The following is a 27,379-nucleotide window of genomic DNA, read 5'->3' as shown; positions in this document are numbered from 1 at the left end:
TTGCGGACTTACCTCTAGAGGTAGTCAGGCGTTGTGAAATCCCTGGGGGACTAAGTTTTCAAACGTCTACTGTGCCATCAGAATTATGATTCCTGGGGGAGGTAGGCATGGGAATGGCACTCAGAGGTCCTCCATCACCCTCTCCCTCTTTGAACCAATGCTCTGAAGTTTGGGGTCTAAATCATGTTACAGCTGAAGTAGCGAAGGAGCCTTGGTGATGCAACGGTTACGTACTTGGCTGCTAACCAAAAGGTTGGTGGCTGGAACCCACCCAGCGGCTCTGTAGGAGAAAGACCTAGAGGTCTGCTCTCATAAGGATTACAGTTTTAAAAACCTTAAGGGGCAGGGCAGTTCTACTTTGTAACATTTGAACAACAACATTGAAGTTGTTAATTAGTAATATATTTATATAGCACTTTCCATATGCTTATGCTGCCCATACTGTGATTCCCACATCTAATGAGTACAGCCAAAATACACTACACAGAATAATCTATATATAAAAACGTACTTTCAGAGGCACAATAAATGTTTTTTTGTTTCTTTTAAATGTTTTATTGTGCTTTAGGTGAAAGTTTATAGAGCAAAATTAATATTAAATATTTTTAGAACATTTTTTTAATATATGAAATGCATTGTTTTAACTGCACTGGGGTCTTGGATAAATTAAAACACAGGATCAATTTTCAATGTGCAAATTACCCAAATTATGCTTCGATATTAAGAACACTGAATTATTTTCATTGAATGATTTTTAAGAAGATGGAGGCAGAGGAGTGGTAAATTATTCTTATACAAATAAAAGAACCATGTACAGCACTATAGCACTATAACCATGTATAGCATGGTCCAAGTTTGCATAAAGTGGGAAAAAAAAAACACAAAATAATTAATCTTTGAAAATCTCTGAAATCCCTCCAAAAGTACAGTATATATGGCTTTGTTTATAGAACCCAGATAGAAAAGTTTGAGAACAACTGATCTGGATTAAAGGAAGTGCATAGGTAAAATCTATATGGGCAGTCCCTGGGTTACAAACTTACCACTTACAAAAAACTCATACTTGCCCTTGAATGTTATGTAAAATTGCCCTCACTTTGAAACGACTGAACCAACAACCCCTATTTGCAACAAGTTCTTCATCACAATCCCCTTCACTTGCTGCATGTGCAACTTTTAAATCACTGAAAAGGCTCAGAGCTTTTTCTTGCACTATAGTAAATACTATTTAAGATCAGAAAAAAGCAAACACAGCATACATTTAAGACAGACATGGACAATAAAATATCCTGCAAGGGATACAGCAGAGCTTTAGTAACAGTAGCATATACTTTTGGTGTTTACTTGGAAAATACTTCCTAACCAATGAACTGGAATATACCACAGTACACTGGCTAGTGAATGAGTAGCAATGGGAGGGGCAGTGTCTTCGCAAGTATAGCATGTGAAAGAGTACCCCTCTCAACTTCGAAGTATGTGTTATTCCGTCAGCTGTTTCACACAGTTTGCCCTGTTTTGTTCTCACAGGGCCTCTCTGAGTTTCACTGACCTAATTCTCACCTTTAAATTACCAGTGGGCACAACTCGAAAACCACTGTCATTCATGCTCCAAGAAACTGTACAGCAAATTTCTAAATATGTAAGTATTTTACGGGATGGGAAAAAAACAAACAAACTGAAAGGTTACATTGCTACTTGTTCTTTACTAAAGTCCAGACACGTCTCTGTCAGACAGGAAAAGAATGGAAGAACAGCCATCTGAGATGTCAACTACACAGAATATAATGATAACCAAATTGGTTACTCCTTCTATACAGCCAGTAAAAGTTAATGCATTCCCAACAACCAATTATTCATGGCACAAGTATCAAGCTTTATCCATTTTCCTCAATGACTGAATACAGTCTTTCAGAAATGCCTTTTGATTAGTTCCTTTGTCTCTACTGCACTTCAACACTTCAGACGTCATTTCTTATCTTGATCACTAAAACAGCCTCATAACTCAATCTCCTTGACTATGGCCTCTCCCTCCTTCAAATTCAATTTCACACTGTCATCAGAAGCTTATTTATAAAACACAGCTATGTTACTTCTCTGCTTAAGAAAATTTCCATACTTCTTATAAAAGCACACAAGTTCAAGTTAACTTCAACATTAAATACAGAGTTACACCTGAAACAAAATGGATAGATGAGAAAGAAGTAGCCTAAGGTCTATGAATGCACAACTACTTTAAAGTTGAGATAATAATGAAAAAGAGCTAACAATTATAGCAACTGAATGGTATAAGGTTTCAATAATATTTTAGGCATATATTCCTGAAAAGTTTGTTTTAAGCAATCTTAATGACTGAAGTTACATATATTCAGCTGTTTATAAAAAAAAAAATCTTATTTTTAAGAAATAAAGGTAAGATCATGTTTGGGTAAAATCCAGTGAGAAAGAATATGCCTTATATGCTTGGGTCATAACTATGGTTCTAATATCGGATTTATGGGATAATTTAAAAAATTTTAACTGCTTTCAAAGGATGGGCATCTACAAATAAAGTTACAAACTGAACACAAGCATAAATTATTTTACCAACTTTTTTCAAACTACACGATAGCCACAGAACACTTAACTGAATTCAAGTAGGCCAGAAATGCAATTGAGAAAAGTCAAGAGTAAATGCCATGCCAGAAGCAATCTGTGTCAGTGACAGTGTTAGTTTATATAACACGGGCTGGGGGAAAAATCCTAAATGAAATATTTACATTTACATTTCTTTTTATTCTGTTAACTATAAACTGCTATTTTTTTCTTATACATACTTATATCATCAACTATTATTAATAGAGGAGACCACGAGGTCAGAAAATTCAATGGAGATGCACAGGTATATATATACACGTATTATTTACAGTATGTGAACATAATCCAAAAGAGATATACACATAAACATATAAAATAGATATATACCCATTTAGAAAAACTGGGGAGTAAGGGAAGGGAAAAGTTTATACTACCACCTCAATTGTTTTGAGTACTGGCCAAGTCTAAACTTGGAACTCCAAGGTCGGCAGTTCAAATCCACCAGACACTCCTTGGAAACCCTATGGGGCAGTTCTACTTTGTCCCATAGGTTTGTTATGCATCAGAACTGACTTGACGGCAGTGGGTTTGGTTTTTTAATCAGTAACTCAAGAATACCTTGTTTCACCATGTTTAAAAAATGAAGAATGCAAAGTATTTTTTTAGGAATATACAATAAATTCACAAAAGAGTAGGAAAAAAAACTCATTTTCGATTACCTTTTCTAACTTTTTGGCCTCAATGTGTCGGAGTACTTGTTCTCGCCAATCATGAGGGACTTTATTTTTTCCTGGAGGATCTAATAAAGAATGCTCAGAACCAACCCTTGTGTTTGGTTTTTTTGAAGGACTAGTCCTTGAATAACTGAAATCACTAACTGACATAGTTCTCTCTGGTATTTCAGTAACAGAGGGTCGAGCACTCTGAGGCCTTGGTGTATTTGGACCATCAATGCTGTATGTTCGTGCAGAAAGAGGTCTCTGTGATCCTGACAACACTGGTGGAGTTCTTCCCACTGAATGTAACTCTCTGTACGATAAATAATCTCCTTCAGGAATCTGGGCCCGCCTTGTGGGACCTGGATCACCAAGATTTACTGAGCCCGTAGAGGACACGCTACTTTGTCGCTGAATTGTAGCTCGAGTTACTCCAGGATTGAGTCGATCGTTTGGTGAGATGGCCCACATTTCCCCATGTCTTGCTGGGCCAAGCTTCTGATTTAAATGGTATGAAGTATTAGCTCGAACATTATTATGATTAGAGAAGTTCATATTTGCAGAATGTTTAATGTAACTGTGACTTTCTATGCTCTCTGATCTAGGAAGGCGCTGAGGAGGAAAGCTGACATGATCTATTTGGGGATTTTGTTTGGAGTGCCACAAAGTATCTTTGGCTGCAGCACTGCTATTACAACTACTGTACTGGATATTATATTGTGGAGGGCCATATATTTGAGGTGCAGATTGTGGACCACATGTTGTGGGGCCTCTTATTATACTTGACTCTTCAGGATTATGATTTGAATCAAACTTGAAAATCGTCTTTGTACCTGATACTAAATCAGAAGATGAAGAAGAACCTGTAAATACTTGTAACGGCTGATCGTACAAAAGTGTGGCTGACTTGCTCCTGACTATATTTTTTCCATCAATAGTAGATGTTACTTTAACTGTTGCACTTGGCTGCTGAGGTCCATTATCACTAAGAATGTCATAGATTTTTAGTCTTCCAGTCTCCATATTAGTTATGCTATGAGATTTCACAACAGACCCAACTGGCCCACTTCTCTGGGGTGACAGATCTTCAGTGCTTTTGGAAATACCCATGTCAACAGAAGAGTCAGTGTCAAATAGTTCAGTCCTTCTAGTAGACTGTGGAGTTTTCTCAGGATGTCCATTTACCTTATTTATGGATTCCAGATTAGGATACTTATTTCCATTTTCCAAGTGCTCAGCTTCTCCTTTAGCATTCATGTTTAAAAAGCCCATTCCAAGCATTATATCCTGTGTCTTTGATCTTTCCACTATCTCTGGCTGAAATGTATCATTAGTTACAAGTTTATTAAGATTCATATTAATATGGTCTAATTTGTGAGACTCATCAGATGTGGCTGCTGAGTCAACACCTTTCTCAATTAGGACTAATCGCTCTTCAATATTCAAATCATATTCAGGGAGGTTAAAATCTTTGTTATCATGAACCTTGAATTTTTCTTCTGTTGAACTGTTTAAAATATCTCCATTTTGCAAAAGGCTATTAAAATTTTCATCTTCTTGCCTAAAACAAAGATAATTTTATGAAAAAAAATATAAAGTCCAGTTTATTAGTAAGGGTGATATTAATGGCTAATTAGCTAATGTGTAGGTATACAAAGTTCAAAGAGTTGACGGAGTCATGAATAAAAGGCATTTATTGTGAAGCATGTAGCTTAAACATATTTTCATAGGAAAATAATATAGGCTTATTTTAAATGGAAACAAGAAAATGAAATAAAAATTCATAGAGAGTATCAAGATTAATTTTCCTCAATATCCTCAATCTACTTTGTCACAAAGTTGTTTACTAGGGCTAAACAATGCTGAAAAATGGGCTTATGTATCCTCTTCTCCCGTGGCATCTTTTCATGATTGTGCTAAAAAAATGAATGCCTGAAAGATAGATACACTGAGAGAAAGCCAAAAACTTGAATAGTTGAGTAGAGAGGACAGGACTTTTTAGAGATAATTCTGAAACACTACATTAACCATACTAACTAAGTAGTTATTAAATTCAAATATGCGGATTAAAAAAATGTACAAGGCAAAGAACTAAATAGTCTCCCAAGTTCTCCATTAAATATGGAAGCAAAAGAGAAACTAAATCTAATCACTCTTCTGGGTGTATATGTTGTATTTGTGTTACTATTTCTATTTATTATACAAAAAAATTATTTGTAAGATGTTCACAAACCTGATTTTGGAATTAACACCAATATGAGTTTCCTTCACTGGAGAGCAGAGTGAGGTGTCTTGGCTGCTATCAGTATTAAGAGATACTGAATCAGACATCCGAGACGGAGAAGAACAATTGCTGTTATTCTGATTGCTATTGTGTGTAGCTTCATCTGATAAGGAATCTGTGTCCTTTGTATCATCTGAAACAAAAGAATTTAAGATGATAAAGCCACCAAGTTTTGTGAAATTTTTTCCAGTGATGAAAAATGGCATTTATATTGTAATGTTCCATGTATGAGTTATAAATTATATGGATAAGAAAAGAACCAGAGGTACCCCTAAAAAGTCAGTCCTAATATGCACGAAGGCTAGAGAATTTTAAAATAGTGGTATCATTGTTCTTAATCTAATCAATGTTAGGATTACTCAAAATTTTATTTTTAACTACTGACAAGACTATATTATGCAATGTCTTCTAAAGTCATCAACTAGTTTCAGTGAATATGTTTTTTCACCCTTCACGATACATTAAAAAAAAAAAATCTCATAGTTACATTCCAATACCTTTGTAAACTTATCTGGGTAAAAAATTATTTCATACATTTGTGGAATTTGCTTCATTTATTCTTAAAATAAAAATGAGCATACACACAAACATCAAACACATCAAGGAATTTTCACAAAAGCATTTCATAGAATTGTTAATCAATAGAGAACTTTCAAATATGTGAGATGGCTGTGTGTATATGAATTCTATAAACAGACTGTTCATATTCCATTATAGGCAGGTAATATAAAAAGTAGTTAAAAAAAAGTGTTAAAAGGATAATAATATAATATCTTTACAACCCTAAAGGCCATTTTTAACTATCTCAATTCTAGCCAAAGCACAGAAATAGTGTATATAGGTACAGCCATAGGAGATTATATGATTATACGATTTAAGGATATTTTTGGTGTTCCACAGAATTTGGGAGCACAGTGCAAGTATTCTAGATTGTGTTTACAGTTGAAAATAGTAGTACATGTGACCTCAAGCTTAATATATTTGGGGGTGTTGGATTCTTAATTTTTAAAGTATTGTTTAATAGATGGTTTAAGTTCTTTCCTAGCCCTCCTTATCATGGGGCCATTGTGAAAATTAGATGACACGTGTAAAATATTTACTACCATTTAGTAAGTATTCAACAATTACTGTTGTTATTGTTACTATGAATTGATGCCACAAAGGATAAGGCTGATGAAGGTAATACAGAGAGTCATGTACTGGTGGGAAGGGTTGATGGAGGGAAAAGGGACAGATACCCTTTCACCTCTAAGAGTCTGAAATTCTAAGTTACATGGAAAGAACGGCTGGGGGGTGGGGGTTGTTAATAAGAAGCTTAGGAGAGAGAAGAGTAAAATTAACACTGAGTATCTACTATACACTAAGTATTGCACTAGACTTGGGTGCTTTACATACTCTAGTCCATTTGATATACACAAAAAATCTTCACTAACCTCATTGTATGTCAAATTAGAAATATCCACATTGATAAAATAAATAATTCAAGGATCATATAGCCATATAAGAAACGGAAATGAATTAAAGTCTAGGCTTAAGTCCATGTCCTTATAAACAAATTTATATTAAAATAGGGGAGAGAAAAGATCTATTATCTTTCTTTAAAAATAAGAGAGATGAGGAATTAGAATTTTTACAAGGCATGTTTTAAAAGTTTCTAAGGCATGTTTTCAGCAGCATAATAACATTTAATGAAATTTATACCAAAAATTTTAATAAATTCTATTCTCAGTGCTTTCTTTCAACATCTAACCTTTTTTGTTATTACTAAGTGCTACCACTTTTGGCTGGTTAATAGAGGTTTCAATTAAAGGCGGTCGCATCTCTGCCATTTTCATCTCTTCATCAGAAGAAAGTTCTTCAGATTCCTAAAGAAAAGAGAAGAAAATGTTTATAAAAATTAAATTTTTATTTCTTTGAATAAATATTAAGTCAAAAGAACTTCAAAGAGAAAAGACAGGATATTAAGAACATGTATGACACATTTTTTATGGTAATAGTAGCTAAAACTAGTACATAGTTAACTTTTTCAAAATATGGCAATAAAACTATAGCAATTGTTAACAATATGCCAAAGTGCCTACGTGATAATTTTCTGTGGCAGACCATTAACTCAAGTGTATTAATAAATAAATGACCACATGCCTGAACTATATTAAGAGCTAGAGAAACAAAGATGAATAAAACACAATTCCTGCCTTGAAAAACTCAGTTTAATGACAGAACATCAACAAAATATGCCCCCTAATTCTCAAATTTATTCTTTCAAGGATCACTGGGTTCCAAGGAATCAGTTGGACTGAAGTATTCTACCATTAAAATGAACTAATATCAATCTCTGCCAAATCTGGAGGCAGAATTTAATCTTCATGAATTTTTCTCTAAAAAAAAATGCAGATAAGCAACTTCCCCAGCTTGTCTACTATTGTGTGCTATTAGATGGCAAAAAATGAGGCAGTAGTCAACAAACATTAACAGAAAAATTTTAATACTTAATGTTATATATGAAAATCACATCTTCTGCAGATAAAACTATTCTTAGTTAATATGATAAAAATAAAGATAGTAGTATTTTACGGGGTCCTAAAAATGTGTTCTGTTAAAAGTACTAAGACTTAGGTGCTCAGTTATCCAATTAGTTTAAGAATAACTGATATAAATAATTACAGAACAAGATGGTAAGTGTTATAACAAAGATATGGATTGGGTCAGCAAACTAGTAAAGGGCCATTCGGTAAACATTTTTGGCTTTGCAGGGGTACCACTGTGGCAAGAAAGCAGCACAGACATTATATAAAAGAATGAACGTGGCTGTGTTAAAATAAATTATGGACACCTAAATTTGAATTTCATTTAATTTTCACATATCATGAAGTATTATTTTTCTTTTGATTTTTATTCAGCCATATAATAATGTAAAAGCTATCTTCAGTTCTTGGTCACACAAAAACAGATGAGCCAGATTTGGCCCATGGGCCCTGTTCTAGACTGTACTACAATGGAAAGAGTTAAAGGCTGCTTAGTAAAATTGGAAAAGGTGATAAAATTGAGCTCAATCTTGAAGGGTGAGTGAAGAAGGGAATGACATTCTGAGCAAAGGGAGGCTTGGGGATAAAAAATTATATACAGTACGTCAAGGAGTAGAAAGTAATTCCATTCAGCTGAACTCAGGATAAGTGGCAAGAAAGGTTAAAAGCGGATTGTGCTGTATGGTAAAAAGTTATGTTCTCAGAATGAACTCAGTGTATATACTGGTCATCATTGAAGTTGCCAAGTCAGAAACTCTTAAGATCAGAATTTGCTTTAAAATAACTCTGGTATTTAAGAAAGTATGAGAAGAGGAAGAGACTGGCAGAAAGGAATCTAGCTATCATAATAATCACGATGAAAAATGATTAAGTCTGATCTTAGGCAATGGCAGTGGTGGTTGGTAAAGAGAAAAAAACTGGAATTAACAGGATTTAATAACTAGATGAAGGAACCCTGGTGGCACACTGGTTAAGGGATCAGCTGCTAACCAAAAGGAAGGTGGTTTGAACCAGCTGCTCCACAGGAGGAAGATGTGGCAATCTGCTTCTGTAAAGACTACCTCCTTGGAAATCCTATGGTGCAGTTCTACTTTGTCCTACAGGGTCACTGTGAGTTGGAGTCGACATGATGGCAATGGGAATGACTAGACGAATGTGAAAAATAAGAGGAGGAGAAGAAAGGGCAAACAAACTGTCTTAATCGTTAAATCTGCAGCATCTAAACTACTGACCACACTTCCTGCTTCATGAAATTATATTATGCCTGGGCTTCTGGGAATCAGTCTCCTAAATCTTCTCCCACATTCCTATCCCTTTTGCTCATTCCACGTCCTCTTCCTACAGGTAGCTCATGTTTTTTCCTTTCTTCTTTTGACCCTGGGATATTGCATTTATTTCAATGATTATACTTAATGTAGGTAATTCTCCAATTTATAATCTAGCTTTGATTTCTTTGCTGAGCTAACAAGCCATATTTTAACTGCCTATTCACTTGTTCAAATTCTACATATCCAAAATTGAACTTGTCCCTCCAAATCTGTTTGCTCTCTTAAGAACCCTATTTTTGTTAATGGCACCACCATACTGTTTAGGCACGGTTAGGTGGCTATTTCCTCTTCTCCGTTCCTTACACGCTTCGATAGTCACACACGACTTTTCCCATAATATTCTGTGCATCTAACCTCCAGCCTGTGGTTTTTATTATCATTATTCAAAAGGTCATCAAACTTGGAGAGTTAAGTAACTGTTGCCAGAAAACTCTAATACACAGCTCTCACATTTAATAAGTCTTTAGTGGCTCCCCAAAGAATACAGAACATTAAGCCCAAACTTCTTAGCATGGCCATCAAGGGCCTTCATAATCAGCACCCAACCTACTCTTCTAATTTTATTTCATACTATTATCCCTGATATATTCAGACATATGAAAAATGCTCTTTTCAGAATAGCACATTTTCCAAACGCCATTCTTTTCCTCTGATTATTCCTTCCACATGTCATTCCCTTCTCTTATTTCTGCCAACTGAAATCTTTCAAAATATAGGTAAATACGTCTTTTGTCTTATAGAATTCTTGGTTCTTCACAGCCAGAATAGATCTCTTTTCTAAATTTCTGTCCCACTTAATACTTTTCTTACACACTTAGCACAGCCTACCTTGACCATGACAAATTGACAGACACATGTCTGTCAGTATGTCGTAATGTGGGAGGCTTGCGTGTTGCTGTGATGCTGAAAGCTATGCCACTGGTATTCATATACTAGCAGGGTCACCCATGGAAGGCAGGTTTCAGCTGAGCTTCCAGACTAAGACAGACTAGAAGAAGGATCTGGCAGTCTACTTCTGAAAAGAATTAGCCAGTTAAAACCTTATGAATAGTAGCAGAACATTGTCTGATATAGTGCCAAAAGATGAGCCTACCAGGTTGGAAGGCATTCAGAAGACGACTGGGGAAGAGCTGCCTCCTCAAAATAGAGTTGACCTTAATGATGTGGATGGAGTAAAGCTTTCGGGACCTTCATTTGCTGATGTGGCACGAATCAAAATGAGAAGAAACGGCTGCAAACATCCATTGATAATTGGAACACGGAATGTACGAAGTATGCACATAGGAAAATTGGAAATCATAAAAAATGAAATGGAACACATAGACATCAATATCCTAGGCGTCAGTGAGGTGCAATGGACTGGTATTGGCAATTCTGAATCAGACAATCATATAGTCTACTAGCCGGGAATGACAACTCGAAGAGGAATGGTATTGCATTCATTGTCAAAAAGAACATTTTAAGATCTATCCTGAAGTACAACACCCAGTTAGTAATAGGAAAACATCTACACGCCTACAAGGAAGACCAGTTAATACGGCTATCATTCAAATTTATGCACCAACCACTAAGGCCAAAGATGAAGAACCTGAAGATTTTTATCAGCTTCTGCAGTCTAAAATTGATCGAACATGCAATCAGGATGCATTGATAATTACTAGTGATTGGAACGCAAACATCGGAAACAAAGAAGGATCGGTAGTTGGAAAATATGGCCTTGGTGACAGAAACAATGCTGGAGATCGAATGACAGAATTTTGCACGACCAATGACCTTTTTTAAATGGCAACTATACACATGGACCTCGCCAGATGGAATACACAGGAATCAAATCGACTACATCTGTGAAAAGAGAAGACGGAAAAGCTCAGTATCATCAATCAGAACAAGGCCAGGGGCTGACTGTGGAACAGACCATCAATTGCTCATATGCAAGTTCAAGCTGAAACTGAAGAAAATCAGAGCAAGTCCATGAGAGCCAAAATACCAACCTGAGTATATCCCACCTGAATTTAGAGACCGTCTCAAGAATAGATTTGACGCCCTGAACGCTAATGACCGAAGACCAGATGAACTGTAGAATGATATCAAAGACATCATACATGAAGAAAACAAGAGGTCACTGAAAAGACAGGAAAGAAAAGACCAAAATGGATGTCATAGAAGACTCCAAAATTTGCTCTTGAACGTCAAGCAGCTAAAGCAAAAGGAAGAAATAATGAAGTAAAAGAACTGAACAGAAGATTTCAAAGGGTTGCTCAAGAAGACAAAAAAGTATTATAATGACGTGTGCAAAGAGTTGGAGATAGAAAACCAAAAGGGAAGAACACCCTCGGCATTGCTCAAGCTGAAAGAACTGAAGAAAAAACTCAAGCCTCGAGTTGCAATACTAAAGGATTCTATGGGAAAAATATTAAATGATGCAAGAAGCATCAAAAGAAGGTGGAAGGAATACACAGAGCCATAATACCAAAAAGAATTAGTCGACATTCAACCATTTCAAGGGTAGTATATGATCAGGAACCAGTGGTACTAAAGGAAGAAGTCCAAACTTCACTGAAGGCACTGGCAAAAAACAAGGCTCCAGGAATTGATGGAATATCAATTCAGATATTTCAACAAATGGATGCAGAGCTGGAAGTGCTCACTCCTCTATGCGAAGAAATTTGGAAGACAGCTACCTGGCCAACCGACTGGAAGAGATCCATATTTATGCCTATTCCCAAGAAAGGTGAACCAAATGAATGTGGAAATTATCAAACAATATCATTAATGTCACATGCCAGCAAATTCCAAAGTGGCTGCAGCATTATATTGACAGAGAACTGTCAGAAATTCAGGCCAGATTCAGAAGAGGACGTGTGGAACCAAGAATATCTATCATTGCTGATGTCAGATGGATCCTGGCTGAAAGCAGAGAATACCAGAAGGAGGTTTACCTGTGTTTTATTGACTATGCAAAGGCATTCGACTCTGTGGATCATAACAAATTATGGATAACACTGAGAAGAATGGGAATTCCAGAACACTTAATTGTGTTCACGGGGAACCTTTACATAGATCAAGAGGCAGTTGTTTGGACAGAACAAGCGGATGATGAGTGCTTTAACATCAGGAAAGGTGTACATGAGGGTTATGTCCTTTCACCATACTTATTGAACCTGTATGCTGAGGAAATAATCTGAGAAGCTGAACTATATGAAGAACGGGGCATCAGAATTAGAGGAAGACTTATTACCACCTGCATTATGCAGATGACACAACCTTGCTTGGTGACAGTGAAGAAGACTTGAAGCACTTACTATGAAGTTCCAAGGCCACAGTCTTCAGTATGGATTACACCTCAACATAAAGAAAACAAAAATCCTCACAACTGGACCAATAAGCCACATCATGATAAACAGAGAAAAGAGTGAAGTTGTCAAAGATTTCATTTCACTCGGATCCACAATCAATGCCCATGGAAGCAGCAGTCAAGAAATCGAAAGATGCATAGCGTCAGGCAAATCTGCTGCAGAGGACCTCTTTAAAGTGTTGAAAAGCAAAGATGTCACCTTGAAGACTAAGGTGCGCCTGACCCAAGCCATGGTATTTTCAATCGCATCATGCATGTGAAAGCTGGACAATGAATGAGGAAGACCAAAGAAGAACTAACGCCTTTGAATTGTGGTACTGGCGAAGAATATTGAACATACCATGGACTGCCAAAAGAACGAACAAGTCTGTCTTGGAAGAAGTACAACCAGAATGTTCCTTAGAAGCAAGGATGGCGAGACTGCGTCTTGCATACTTTGGACATGTTGTCAGGAGGGATCAATCCCTGGAGAAGGACATCATGCTTGGTAAAGTACAGGGTTAGTGGAAAAGAGGAAGACCCTCAATGAGATGGACTGGCACAGTGGCTGCAACAACGTGCTCAAGCCTTACAACTATTGTAAGGATGGCACAGGACCGGGCAGTATTTTGTTCTGTGGTACATAGGGTCACTATAAGTGGGAACTGACTCGATAGCACCTAACAACAACAACCTTGATTATATTTGCACTTATTTTTTATCTATTTATCCATTTATCGGTGCCACCACCATAGCACCAAACATAGTACAGAAATTACACTGAATGAGTAAGGACTTTACTATATTAGCAATGAAATGACTTTTTATTCATGCATGTATACACTTAACACTAATAAATCTTGTCAAAGTTTATTTTAAAATCTGGGAGGTAGACTTTTTACATAATATCACAAAGGTAATTACTGCTATTCTGTGACCAGTCTCAAAGATTTATATAAAAACAGGTTACTTTTATCTCCCATTATATTATCCCCTTTCCTTATCTCCTGATATTTCTTTCTGAGGGAATACATTCCCAATCCTAGCTACCTAGCAATGGAACAATTAAAAAGCAGAATCTAAGGCCAACCCCCGTGAAGGCTTAAGAAAGAGGAAATAAATTCTTCTGCTATCTAAATAGTTTCTTCCACAAGTGATCCCTTAGTGGGACAGTCTCTAGCATTTCTTACAGTTGAGGTATCAGGGAACGAAGCTAATAACTTTTCCACAGACTATGTTAATATCAAGTTCAATGTATATAGCAATGTCTTGAAAGGTGTGATCCACCCTAAAGTACATTCAAAAGGCATGTAAATGTTAGCTCACATGTCATAAAGGCAAAGATAATGACTGAATGCATTTTGAATTATCATGACTAAAGATGCTATTATAAACCCAAAACACCACTATTTCTATAGACCAGCATTCTCCTTAAAGAACTTTCTGCAGTGATGGAAATGCTCTATGTACGTGTTGTTCAACATGGTACCACTAACTAGTCACATGTAGCTACTGAGCATTTGAAATGTGGCTAGTGTGACTGAGAAACTAAAATTTTATCTTTATTTATTTTAATAGCCACATATAGCTAGTGGCTACCATACTGGACAGTGTACCTATAAATCAAAAATACTTCAAATAATCATTTTAAATAGAGCATCATCATACTACATTACTACCACTAGTGTAAAACTCTGGAAAACTGTGTGGCAGTTCCTCAAATGGTTAAACACAGAGTTACTATATGATCTAGCAAATACACTCCTAGGTATATACTCAAGAGAAATGAAAAGGTAAGTCCACACAAAAGCTTGTATATGAATGTTGACAGCAGTATTATTCATAATAGCCAAAAAGTGGAAACAACTGAAACGTACAATGGGTCTAAAAATAAGTTTAAAGTGATAAATAAGCGATATTTTAGCAAATAGGAAAATTTCTCAATAAACAATACATTAGCCAGCATAATATTTTCTGCTATCAATATCAGGTTTTCTCTTGTCTTTAGTCAGCAGCAATGTAATATTAAATTGAAAGTTTTTGTGACTGCTCCAGACATAACCATGAAGCCATACCTCAAAAACATCACCGTGGTTAACAATATGCTTCAAGTTCTCATGTGCAGTCACTGGTAGATTCCCAGGACTGATCTCAGCTTCAGGTTCATTGATCTTCTGTATGGAGTTCCCTATCATATACTTTTCTCTTTCGTCAGCTTTACTTTTTACTGGAGTAGTACTTTCTGAAGTCTAAGCAGAAGAAAAGGTAAATAATTTACATTATTTAAGCTTTATATTTATTAATGTATTCAGATGAAATTTTAAAAGTAATTTGCCATCTATTTTTCTATTCTGGATAAATCTTAAACAAGGAAACTTTAAATAGAGAAACCTGTAGGAGTCATAGATAAAACGCTCCTTTTAGGAACAAGTGACTCCCAAAAGTTTATAACCAGTAACCAGTTGCCGTCAAGTCAATTCCAACTCATTACGACCCCATGTGTGTCAGGGCAGAACTGTGTGCCCCATAGGGTTTTCAATAGCTCATTTGTCGGAAGTAGATCATCAGGTCTTTCTTCTGAGGTGCTTCTGGGTGGACTCAAATCTCTAATATTTTGGGTGGCAGCTGAATATAATAATTGTTAACACCACCAGGGGAGGGCCAAAAGGTCCATAAACCACATTAAAAATTATAATTTAGCTGAGGATAGTTTTCATCTTAGAAGTTACAAAGATGCTGAGTAAGAGTGAGTTACTTTGCTCAGCATGCTCAACTCAGGGCAGTTAAGTTGTTTTCTTATCATTGAGGAATATATAGTAACTCTGTTGTTACTTGCTATTGATTCCAACTCATGGTGACACCATCTGTGTGGAGTAGGTAGGGTTTTTCAAGCTGGCTATGAGGCCTGTCTTCTGAGACACCTCTGGGTGAGTTTGAACTACCAAACCTTTCAGTTAGTGGTCCAGCAGTTAACCATTTGAGCCAACCAGGACTAATATAGTAACACTAATTCATTGCTGTCAAGTCGATTCCTACTCATAGTGACCCTACAGGACAGGGTAGACCTGCCCCATAGGGTTCCCAAGGCTGTAAATCTTTTTTTTTTTTAATTTAATATTTTATTGTGTTTTTGGTGAAAGTTCACACAGCAAATTAGGTTCCCATTTAACAATTTCTATATATATTGTTCAGTAACACTGGTTACATTTCCACACTGTGTCAACGTTATTATTTCTGTTCTGGTTGTTTCATTTCCATTAATCTGACTTCCCTGCCCACCCTTGACATTCTCATCTTTGCTTTAGGGTTTGGTCTCATAAAGATGATTTAGTTATTTTTTTAAATTTTATTTCTTTTGTTGTTGTTGAGAACATACAAAGTAAAACACCAATTCAACAGTTTCTGTGTGTACCGTTTAGCGACACTGATGACATTCTTTGAGTTGTGCAACCACTCCCACTGTTCTATTCTGAGTTGTTTCTCCTCCATTAGCATAAACTCATTGCCCCCCAAAGTTTCTATCTAATCTCTCGTGTTGCTGTTGTCATTTTGATCCCATATTGACAGGTCTTATAAGAGCACAATGCCCAGGGCAGACATTCTTTACTAGTTAAGCTAAACTCTTACTTGGTTTTAAGAAGACTTCAGGGAATATTTTTGGTTTAAGGTTTAAAGATTATCTCAGGGCAATAATTTTCAGGGTTCACCTAACCTACATGGCTCCACAAAGTCTGGAGTCCATGAGAATTTGAAATTCTGCTTTATATTTTTCCTGTTCTGATCAGAATTCTTCTACAGAATCTTTGATTAAAATGTTCAGTAATGGCAGCCAGGGAGTTCTTCTTGTCTCATGACAAAGGAGGCAGTTGTTCATGGAGGGAATTAGCCACACATTCCATATCCTCCTATTCCTGACTCTCCTTCCTCTGCTGCTGCAGGTGAATAGAAACCAATTGTTGTGCTTTGGCTGGCCGCTTGCAAACTTTTAAGACCCCAGGCACTATGCAATGAACTAGGAGGTAAAACAGAAGCACTGAACATGTTATTAGACCCTTTAACTAGGCTGTCCTATGAAACCATGACCTGAAACCTCCAACAAGGAACCAAATCCCATGAGGTTTTTGGTTGCACATAAGCAGCCTCAGCACCTACTTTTTTTTTTTGTCGTCATTCTAACAACTTTTGCCAATTTAACGTTTTACAGGTGTACAACTTATCGACAGCAATTAGAATAATCGGCTGTAAATCTTTATGGAAGTAGACTGCCACATCTTTCTCCTGTGGAGCAGCTCATGAGTTCAAACCTCTAATCTCTTAGCAGCTAAACGCTTAAGCACTGCACCACAAAGGCTCCTTTTACTCTAGTGACATAATACCTGTTTTTGTTATATAATGTCAACTAAAAGGAATATATAGGTTAGAGATTCGTGAATGTTTCTGAAACATCCCAAGGAAATGTCAAAGGTCTATCATAGCAATTATATTTAAATTAGAATGGGACAGAGAAGGAAAGCAGTATTTCTAGGAGGGAAAAAAGAATATTTCCACAGTGACAATTTTTTTTGACATTTATTATCTTATTCTTTATTTAGGCAATGGTACTACCCTGCCCATCCAGGCAGTCGATAGCCAGAGAGGTGGTGATGGCAGCAGTGAGTGAGTTTGCTACCGATCATTATAGTGTCCCAGTTCAGGTAGCTGAGAACAAAACCCTCAACTTGAGAGTAAAATTTTAGCATGAATAAAAAGGACCATTATAACAACTGTCATTTTAAATTTTAAGTAACTTGAAAAAGGTTCTGATCAATCCTGACAAAATTGAGTTTTCTGACCTTCACACCCACATCTTTATTTACAACTTGCTGATCTTCATGTGGTTTCCAATCTTTTCCAGAATCTTCATTGGTCTCTTCATCTTTTAATCTATGTACAATGGTTTGAACTGTTTTGACCATATTCTTAAGCTCATCTGGGTATGGTGTTGGATATCTCTTTAAATTTCCTTCCTAAAAGAGGGAAAATAAGTGAAATTTAAAATATGGACAACTATTTCTAATGTCAGGCTAAAATAAAATTTAACCTACAATCCATCCAGATTACACTGAATATCTAGTTCATAGGGATAACTATGATGACAGATGATAGGCCTTTGAAACATTTTAGATTAAAAGAACAGTTATCACAATATAGTCAAATAGGTAAGTAAAAGTCTGGTATCACAAAATAGTCAAAAGACTTCACAGTTACAGATGTCAATACGTTTTAACAGATTTTTAGCAGTTTTTAAATAGTTTCCATTTAGAGCCTTAAGTGTGGATTATGTGAAAAACCCTGTCACTTGGCTTTTGAAACAGATTACATTTCCCAGACAGATACGTATCCAAACACATATGCTTATGTTTTCTGAAACAGGAACTCTTTGAAGGTCAGCCTAATTGCTATCTTCTATGATTCAGTTAGTTTATATAACGGGCAAATAATTCCATCCATAAGTAACTTGGAAATGTTTATTTGCTATTTCTATCACTGTGACACGTTCTCAATCCCATGAAGAAACAAAACATAACAGAGTTCTTTATCACTAGGATGTATACAGATAGATCATTAAAGAATTGGTAAATGGAGAAAATTGCCATTTCAAATATCAAACAAAAAAACCCCAAAACACTAAACTCAGGAGTTAAATAAAAACGGCACTAATTCAGGATAACGTCCGAGTTAGCTGCTACAACAATATATTTTTCTTCTATATTTACACATACTATAAAAGTTAACTTTTAATCACATGGTTCTAGATTGCTCTGAAATTACTTCATGTGCGAAAGGTAATAGCTCAGTAAGTGTCTTGAGGGCAAAGAACGAATCCAATACTTCTTTTGTGTTTCCAAAACACAGCATCCAATGAATATCCGCAGGCTTGTTTCAAATAAGAAGGTATTAAGAATAGGCTCACCCTGGGAGGTGCCTCTCTTTCATCTTTGTCTTCATCACATTCAAATGCCACTTGAGCCCGCTGTTTCCTCTGTTCCTCCCACAATGAAGGATTAAAACTTTCATTATCTGATATAAACATAACTATAGAAAAGTAAAAAACAAACTATATTTTACTACAATTATGAAAAACTATCACATCTTCATAATTTTCTTTATTTAGTTATGTTCATTAAGGTAAGTCTGAGACGGTCAATGCCAAGAACTATAAATCCTAAGCTAACTATAGGCTATGATTTTAATTTTTTTTTTTTTAACAATGTAAATCACATATCTTTTCTTCCCTAAATCTGATTTGTTACCAGAGGAGTTCCTGAAGAGAATCTACCAATTAAAATACTGTTATGGATGTGGTTTTGTTCAGTGCCTACAAAAACCAACACTGTAGTGCCCAAAACTAACACTGTAGTATACAAATTATTTCATCCAGGATTTTGTATTCCAAAACACCCTTCATAATTCCAGTCTTGATAATTATGTGTATGGGGGGTAGGAAGTTTGACAATGGAAACGGAGACATTTTGGTAAAAAGCTTTTTTCAAAATTTAACATAAACTCAACTCTTATACATCCTGCTATATGATATAATTATTAAAAGCACAGATTTAACAACTCTTAGAATTCTTTGCTTCCTATGATCAGGCAGGAAACCCCGGTGGTGTAGTGGTTAAGAGCTTGACTGCTAACCAAAAGGTCGGCAACTTGAATCCACCAGGTGCTCCATGGAAACTCTATGGGGCAGTTCTACTCTGTCCTATAGGGTTGCTATGAACCGGAACTGACCCTACGGCCAATGGGTTTGGTTTTGATCTTATCAGGCAAATGTAAAAAATAGTAAAAAAAATTAAAAAAAAAGGTACCAAAGGCTTAAAAAATTAATTTGCCTATATCGCTATGAGTCAGAATTGACTCGATGGCACTGGGTTTTGTATCACCCTGTAAGTTACTGGGTTATAAAAGTTCTGCAATACTAAATAAAAGCATAATGTTTTTTGTCCATTATAAGAAAATGACTATCTACTCAAAACAAAAATGGATTAAAAGCACTCATAATTAGGTAATAGAAAAACTGAAGTTCCTGGAATACCTAAATTGGTCAATTTAAATATTTTTGCAAAAATAGGATAATATCAAATGTATCTAATTGTCATTTCTTTTTAGCCCTTAATTTGGGTTTCCTATCTTTCTTTGATCTCATATCTAAACTAAGGATACCATGAAACCAAATACTAAGAGAATGAAATTTTTAAATTTAACTTCTTTTTTTTCATTGCTCAATTAAGTTCAAGAATTTATTCTTATAATTGCTTTGTTGAGTTGCTTAACATTTCACAAGTTACTCCATGAGTTAAACTACCGGTTTTTGTTTGTTTCTCTGTATGTTAGTAGGATGTAGTTGTTCAAATTCCTAATGACATACTTTTGTGGATAGCTGCAAAGACAAGCGGGGCCAAGCAGTTTCCAACACTCTATTTCCAGGAATTCAGAAAACTACCCTGAGTTGCAATCGACTCGATGGCAGTGAGTTTGATTTGGTCTTTGGATCTTAGGCAGTAATTTCAATCACTAGTGTAGCCCAAGTTTTAGATTATGAAAAGGTAATTTTACACCTGAATTCTACTCAGAACATTCAGGCAAGTACTTTTACCATGCTTCTTACTCTTGTCAAACTTCTGGTCACCTACACTTGCTGCACTTTACTATAAATTTCACTTTTTTTTGAGATTTGGTAATCGGGTAATACCACTTCTTATCCATTCTAGATGCTGTTAGACCTAATCACTTACTGAGGACTCTGGTATTTGGCTACAGACTTTCTCTCCACTTAAGATCTGCCAATACCCTGAATGATCTCAATGGGTGCTGACTCATCCAATATTACAATAATCATACTTTCTTGATTTCCTCAACTTCAATGTCTACCTACACTTCACCTACAGTATCATTCACAACAATGGTCATACTCAAGATTTGACCTTGTGCTTCTCTAAAATTTTTTACCTCTTTGATCATTACACCTGCCCTTCCAAATCATTCACTCTCTTATTTCTACTAAACTATGGAAACCCTGATAGTGTGGCGGTTAAGAGCTATGGCTGCTAACCAAAAGGATGGCAGTTTGAATCTACCAGGTGCTCCTTGGAAACCCTATGTCCTTTAGGGTCACTATGAGTCAGAATTGACTTGACAGCAATAAGTTTGATTTGGTTTATTAGTTCCTTAACTGCCGCCCCCACCCCCCCCGCCTTTTTTTCTTCCTGTAAAACCACTCTTAGGTTTTACTTCCTTCTCTATTCAGCTTATATATTTCATGACACATTATTTAACCATCCTTACCTCTCTTGCCCTTTTTCCTTAAGTCATACTATCCAACAAAACCCATAGCCTGGTGCTTCAATCACCCTATTTGCCCTGGACTGCTTAATTCTACCAGAGAAAAATTATATAACCACTACAGATTTATGAGATTCCCTCGTCTTTGCTACATCCTCAATGCTGCCTAGGAATTCTTCTACTTATTCCTAGTCAGTCTCTTCTCCCTCTCCAAATAACCACATTCCTCAAGTGTCCTTTCCCCAACCTCCAGAGAACCTTCTTTTCACTGAGAAAAGAAATCCAATAAAATCTTCAGTCCAACACTCACTCAACATCCCGATTTCCCCAGCTATAAATTGTTATATGGACTCATCCTTCCCCCTCTCCTGTTTAAGACTGATTTCTCTATCTAGACCCAGGATCTCATTCCTTCTTTTTCAAATTTCTTTATCATTAACCCCCTCCAGATCATGAGCTTCTTAAAGAAACTGGCTTTTGTCTTTGAAGCCTTAGATCCAACATAATACACATAACTGGTCAAGAAAAACAAAATGAATTAAACATGAATGAAGTATCTACTTCTTTCAAAATGATGTAAAACTTTAACCCAAGAATGGTATATTTCCTGGCTCATTTATTTCTCAGAAGCACTAGGATGAAGGAAAAAGCTTTTTGTGCAGTTGAAATTCACTCTCCCAGCCACCGTCAATATAGTCTTCATTTGGTATTTTGAGTATAATATGTTATAGTGTTCTCGTCGTAATACCCATAGTGAGATATTTTAAATGAACTCTAAGAGGACCCTTATAGACCCTTTTACTCTAAGCCACATCTTCAAAAGCAAAAAATAAAAGTCGCAAAAATATGTATTATACATATATGCATACCAAAAAAACAAACAAACAAACCAAACCTGATGCTGTCACGTCAGTTCTGACTCATAGTGACCCTCCAGGACAGAGGAGAACTGCCCCATTGGGTTTCCAAGGGGCACCTGGTGGATTCAAACTGCCGACCTTAAGTTAGCAGCTGTAGTGCTTAACCACTATGCCACCAGGGTTTCCACATATATATATATATGTGTGTGTGTGTGTGTATAAATATACATATAATTAGGATTTAAGATTCATGTAACATAAAATTAACCATTTGAAAGTGTACAATTCATTGGCATTTAGTACATTCACATGTTATACAACCACCACCTCTATCTAGTTCCAAAACATTTTCATCACCCCAAAAAGGAAACTCTGTACCCATTACACACCTCCATCTCCCCACCCCAAGGCAACCACCAATCTACTTTCTGTACCCACGGATTTACCAATTCTGGATAAGAAATAAATTTCATAACTGGAATATGATCTCTTTTAAGAAGAAATAGCAATTAAATAAATATAAATGATATAAAGGAAGAGGCCAGGTAGATTTGAAGCATGAAATGATATTAAGAAGGAATTATATGGAAAACAGTAAGAACAAAGATCAAAACATGAGTATACCTGCAATTAGGCAATTTACAGCAGGGGTCAGAAAACTTTTTCTGTAAAGAGCCAGATAGTAAATATTTTAAGCTTTGTAAGTCAGGAGGTGAAATCAAGGATATTATGTAGGTACTTACAAAACAAGAGAAAAAAATTTCCATAAAATTTTTTTGACAAAATATAATAATGATAATAATAATATTTCAGTACAATTTTTTGTAATACAGGTTTACTAATGAGATGAATGGAATTCTCTTGTCAGAATAACATTTCGCTTAATTGGGGTACAAAGTTCTGTATCATCTAATCGATTACAAATATTTAGCTGCAAAAATTATTCTTAACTTGTGGGCCATACAAAAAGCAGCAGCAGGCCAGATTTGGTCTATAAGCCGTAATTTTCAAGTCCTGGTTTAAAGTACCAACATGACTCAGAAAGGTGCCATTAAATGTGCTTGCTTCATTTCAATTACCTTTACAGCACTAATGGAGCCTACAGTATAAGGACATTTCCATCTTATAGAAAACCAAAGACACTAAGAGACTGGGAATTCTTTGAATACTATTAAAAATAACAGCACACACACACACAAAAAACAAGATAAAATATTGATTACTACATTAACCATACTAGTATAATGTAAAACAAAGGCTCCACAATACTAAAAGATGGTCATAGTAAAGTCCTAACAAGGAAGTTTGTATTCATTTTTATTGGAACAGAAAGTACTAAGACAAAGAACAGTTAACTGATTATTCCCTGGTGGTGCCTTCAATAATTCCACAACTATGCATTTTACAATTTAGTCTATTAGCAAAATAAAATGTGCATAGGCTTTTGACTAGTTTTATTCACTGTTTGAATCATGTTTGGTTATTTTAGTGGGAATATAAATTAAAGGGAAAAACTAGAAGATTCTGATTTTTCTACAGAACAATAACAAAAGCAGCTAGCAAAGCACTAATACCACATTCAATATAATAAAAACACTAAAAATTAAACATGCCCTTTGGAGACTCTGGTTCAACCACAGGGGAATTTTTTTTTCTTTTAGAGACTCTACCTTCAGAAGGATGTCTGTGTTTGATTTCTTTCTACTATTTTCCAGGTTTTATTACTCTTCTAAAACAATAAAAGTCTGTTTGCTTTTTCAATTCTTTAAGACAGGAGACCACAAACCACTAAATCTGGCCCGCCACCTGTTTTTGTACAGTCCATGAACTAAGAATGGTTTTCACATTTTTAAATGCTTGGAAAAAAGAAAAAATAATATCTCATGGCACATGAAATTAAAATTTCACTGTCTATGTTTTATTAGAACACAATTATAATTATTTGCTTACATACTGCCTGTGGCTGCTTTTGTACTAAAATGGCAGAGTTAAGTAGTTCCAACAGCATCCTTATGGCCTGCGAAGCCTAAAATATTTACTAAATGATTTTTTATTGAACAGTTTGCCAGCCCAAGCTATAGGGTATTAAAGTCTCTTCTCTACACTAAGAACTCATTTCATCTCTTCCCTCAAAAATATTTTAAGTATTAGCACTCTATCTTCCTATATGAAAGAACTATTATTTGAATAATTATGTAGTCCATATTATTATTTATGGAATGCTCACTCTACTTACTACTTCCTATTATCCAGAAACCATCTTCACAGTCAAAGTAAAAAAATTGAGACCTGAGTCCCAGTAACTAAGACAAACAAAAACTCCTATTGATGTATCTAAGCATTTGCTATAATTCCCCACACTGCACTAGTTGTAGCATATGCCAGAGTTTGCATGCCTATTTTTAACTTTGACGCAGGACAGGGCATCGTTTAGTTCCATTATACGTAAGGTTGCTATGAGTCGGAGTCAACTCAAGGGTAACTACTAACAACAACAACAACAACAACCGCAGCAACAGCGGCAATTTCTAGTGCTCACAGTGTTTGTGCATAAAGTGCTACAGCAACACTGACCACTTAAATATATTATATTTGGTTATCCCAGTGACATATTTTTGTATTCTATTATATTGTTAAATATGGAGCTTGGGAAGTGGATTTAAAGACATGGTAGAGAAATCTTGCTTGAAAACCTATTCTCAAAGCTTTAATTACAGGCCTTCTAATGAATGAAGTTATTATATGCCTTCCACATCTCACAAATCCGAACTAATTCAGCTCAAAAACTAAGTAAATTTCGCTTCACCCCAAAAAATCTCATCAAATTTGATAATACCCTTTTATCAAAGCAAGTCTTTAATTCCTTCTTTGAAAGAGCAAGAAATAATTAGCCTAGGGTACTTAATCAGTTTTCTAACTGTTTAACACTGGTAATGAAACCAAAGTTAGAGTTTAGTTTTTGGTCTATTTCAAAGCTGTTTGATAAACCTGTCAACACAATGTAAAAATAAAAATAGCCAATTTGATTGAGTCAGACATAGCACTAAGCCCTTTATAGTCATTTGTCATCTTTATAACGAATCTCCAAAACAAATACTATTATCCTCATTTCAAGATAAGAAAACTGAAGTTCAAGAATTTATATAACTTGCCCAAGGCATATTTTATAAATTAAGAATAATCATTAATTTAATTTTTCTTTGGTATTTTTGTATTGAGTTAATTAATTTATAAACAACTTTGGACGACCTAGATTGTCACTGGATTCAGAAAGATATATATAGAAACATGATATATTGTAAGTAAAACATAATAAATAAATATTATACATACACACAGTCCAACATATAATAGAAAGAACGGGCTCCTTAATCTAAAAGGCTTCTATACTACAATCCATAAAATATTTTGTGGCTAATATTAAAGGCTATACCTTCTTTTTTTGGCAAAATGATTCCTGATTAAGAACTTAGAGGTAAAAATTTATAGTCATAGTACTACAGATTGACCTGATCTAGTATGTAGACCTGATCTAGTATATAGATCAGGTAGTATTAAGTCTGTAACAACAGAACAAAATATTGTCTGATTTAATAGTTTTTATCACATTACACTAAATATGTATTCCTTACATTTAGCTAAATGAAGAGATCTAAAATAGATGAAATTAGCTGCTTAATTTCAAGGATAAGGAAGCATACCATATACCTATACTTCTAAATTTTACGGCCTGCACCTGAGTTCTTGCCTTACTTTTAGAGGTCTTTTTAAATCAATTCTTCAAAGTCCTTTCAAACTAGCCTAGGTCTCTGAAAACTAAAATTCACTTCATGCCTTTGCGTTAAGTAGTCAGTATTTTTAAAAGAAATGAAAAAAGATTATTAAATTCCTACCATCCTCAGTCCTTGGCTGCTGAGGGAACATGTAGTTAGTAAGCACCATTTTCTGGGTCTCTGAATCAGTCTCTTTTTGAAGAGGTATCAGGGGTTTAGACTAGGGAAAGAAAATAAATGTTTAATTTTCAACAATCCTAAAGCAAATATATACGCAGCAATTCCTCTGAATCATTTTTTTCTATAAAACATCAATTTGTAGTTTACAAAGACAAATTTAAATACATACAATAACACTTCTAAATCCTTAATTTGAAATCTTATACAAATCTTTTTAAAAAACTTAGTTTTTAGTATAAAGCAAATACACATTGTATTACAATTATGACTTATCAATACAATTTCAAAATATTTCATATACTAAGTACCCACGGTCCAGTAAATTATTTGTTATCACAGCAATTTATTTATTAAGGCTAATAAGACTTTTCATTTTGTTATTTTGTCCACTCTAGTGCCCCCTCTTGGAAAAATGATTTTGTAGAAATTGTGTGGACGGTTTGGTCTAGTTATCTGAAGGTTTATTCTAGTTACCAGCTGCAAAGGGAGTACTTAAAGCAGACATTATACCATAAATTGCTTCTCTTTCCTTCCCTGTGTTTCCTGTTACCATTAATGGGAACACAAGTCACTTAGCGGTAGAGCCAGAAACCTCAGTTATCTTGGACCTCATTTTTTATTAAGACTTTTTCCTAAATGATTACCTTGCGCTATCAATTTACTCCTTAATATAACTAATTCTTTTGCCAACTTATTCATCCTACCAATCTAAGCCTTAACTGAGTCCAGACAGGAAGAGGACTTCCCAATCCTCCCCCCATATGCCACCGTATCAATTCTTTGGATCCATTCTCATGGAAAACTTGCAGCTATCTAATTCCATCCTGTAATCTTACTGCCGAAAAACTGCACCTTGAGGACTAAGGGTGCACCCGACCCAAGCCATGGTATTTTCAATCGCATGATATGCATGTGAAAGCTGGACATGGTGTTGGTGAAGAATATTGAATACACCATGGACTGCCAAAAGAATAAACAAATCTGTCTTGGAAGAAGTACAACCAGAATGCTCCTTAGAAGCAAGGATGGCAAGACTGCGTCTTACATACTTTGGACATGTTGTCAAGGGGAATCAGTCCCTGAAGGACACCATGCTTGGTAAAGTACAGGGTCAGTGGAAAAGAGGAAGACCCTCGACAAGGTATGCTGACACAGTGGCTGCAACAATGGGCTCAAGCATAATAACAATTGTAAGGATGGTGCACGACCAGGCAGTGTTTCATTCTGTTGTGCACAGGGTCACTATGAGTCGGAACCGACTCGATGGCACCTAACAACCACAATAATCTTATTCCCAAACATTTCCTTTGTGCCTCCTTAAGGTTTCACAGTAAACAAGCTGCCCTACATCTCAAACTTCTTTGCTGAACATTTTCCTTTACCTCCTCAGGTAACGGAAATGGCAGTTATACTTTCTCCCCCAAAGACAGTGCTTCCCTGAAGCTTCTCAAATTAAAAAAAAAAAAAAGCAAACCCATTG

At 35.6% G+C, this 27,379-nt stretch overlaps 1 protein-coding gene across 5 annotated transcripts in view; it reads right to left on the bottom strand.

Annotated features, from left to right (window-relative positions):
- The window catches only part of ERBIN (erbb2 interacting protein), a 169,693-nt gene that overhangs the window by 14,157 nt on the left and 128,157 nt on the right, over positions 1-27,379 (bottom strand). For all 5 annotated transcript variants that reach the window (XM_049864706.1, XM_049864695.1, XM_049864714.1 and 2 more), the window contains 7 exons: positions 25,840-25,939; positions 18,715-18,836; positions 17,594-17,767; positions 14,837-15,010; positions 7,325-7,439; positions 5,524-5,707; positions 3,294-4,851 (listed from right to left, as the gene is read on the bottom strand). In XM_049864706.1, coding sequence (XP_049720663.1) covers positions 3,294-4,851; positions 5,524-5,707; positions 7,325-7,439; positions 14,837-15,010; positions 17,594-17,767; positions 18,715-18,836; positions 25,840-25,939 — 2,427 coding nt within the window. The remainder of the gene's footprint in view (positions 1-3,293; positions 4,852-5,523; positions 5,708-7,324; positions 7,440-14,836; positions 15,011-17,593; positions 17,768-18,714; positions 18,837-25,839; positions 25,940-27,379) is intronic.

Source organism: Elephas maximus, chromosome 2 (assembly GCF_024166365.1).
Source record: "Elephas maximus indicus isolate mEleMax1 chromosome 2, mEleMax1 primary haplotype, whole genome shotgun sequence".
NCBI classification, from domain to species: Eukaryota; Metazoa; Chordata; class Mammalia; order Proboscidea; family Elephantidae; genus Elephas; species Elephas maximus.
Note: the sequence above shows the minus strand (reverse complement) of the source record. Positions and strands in the feature narration are given on the sequence as shown.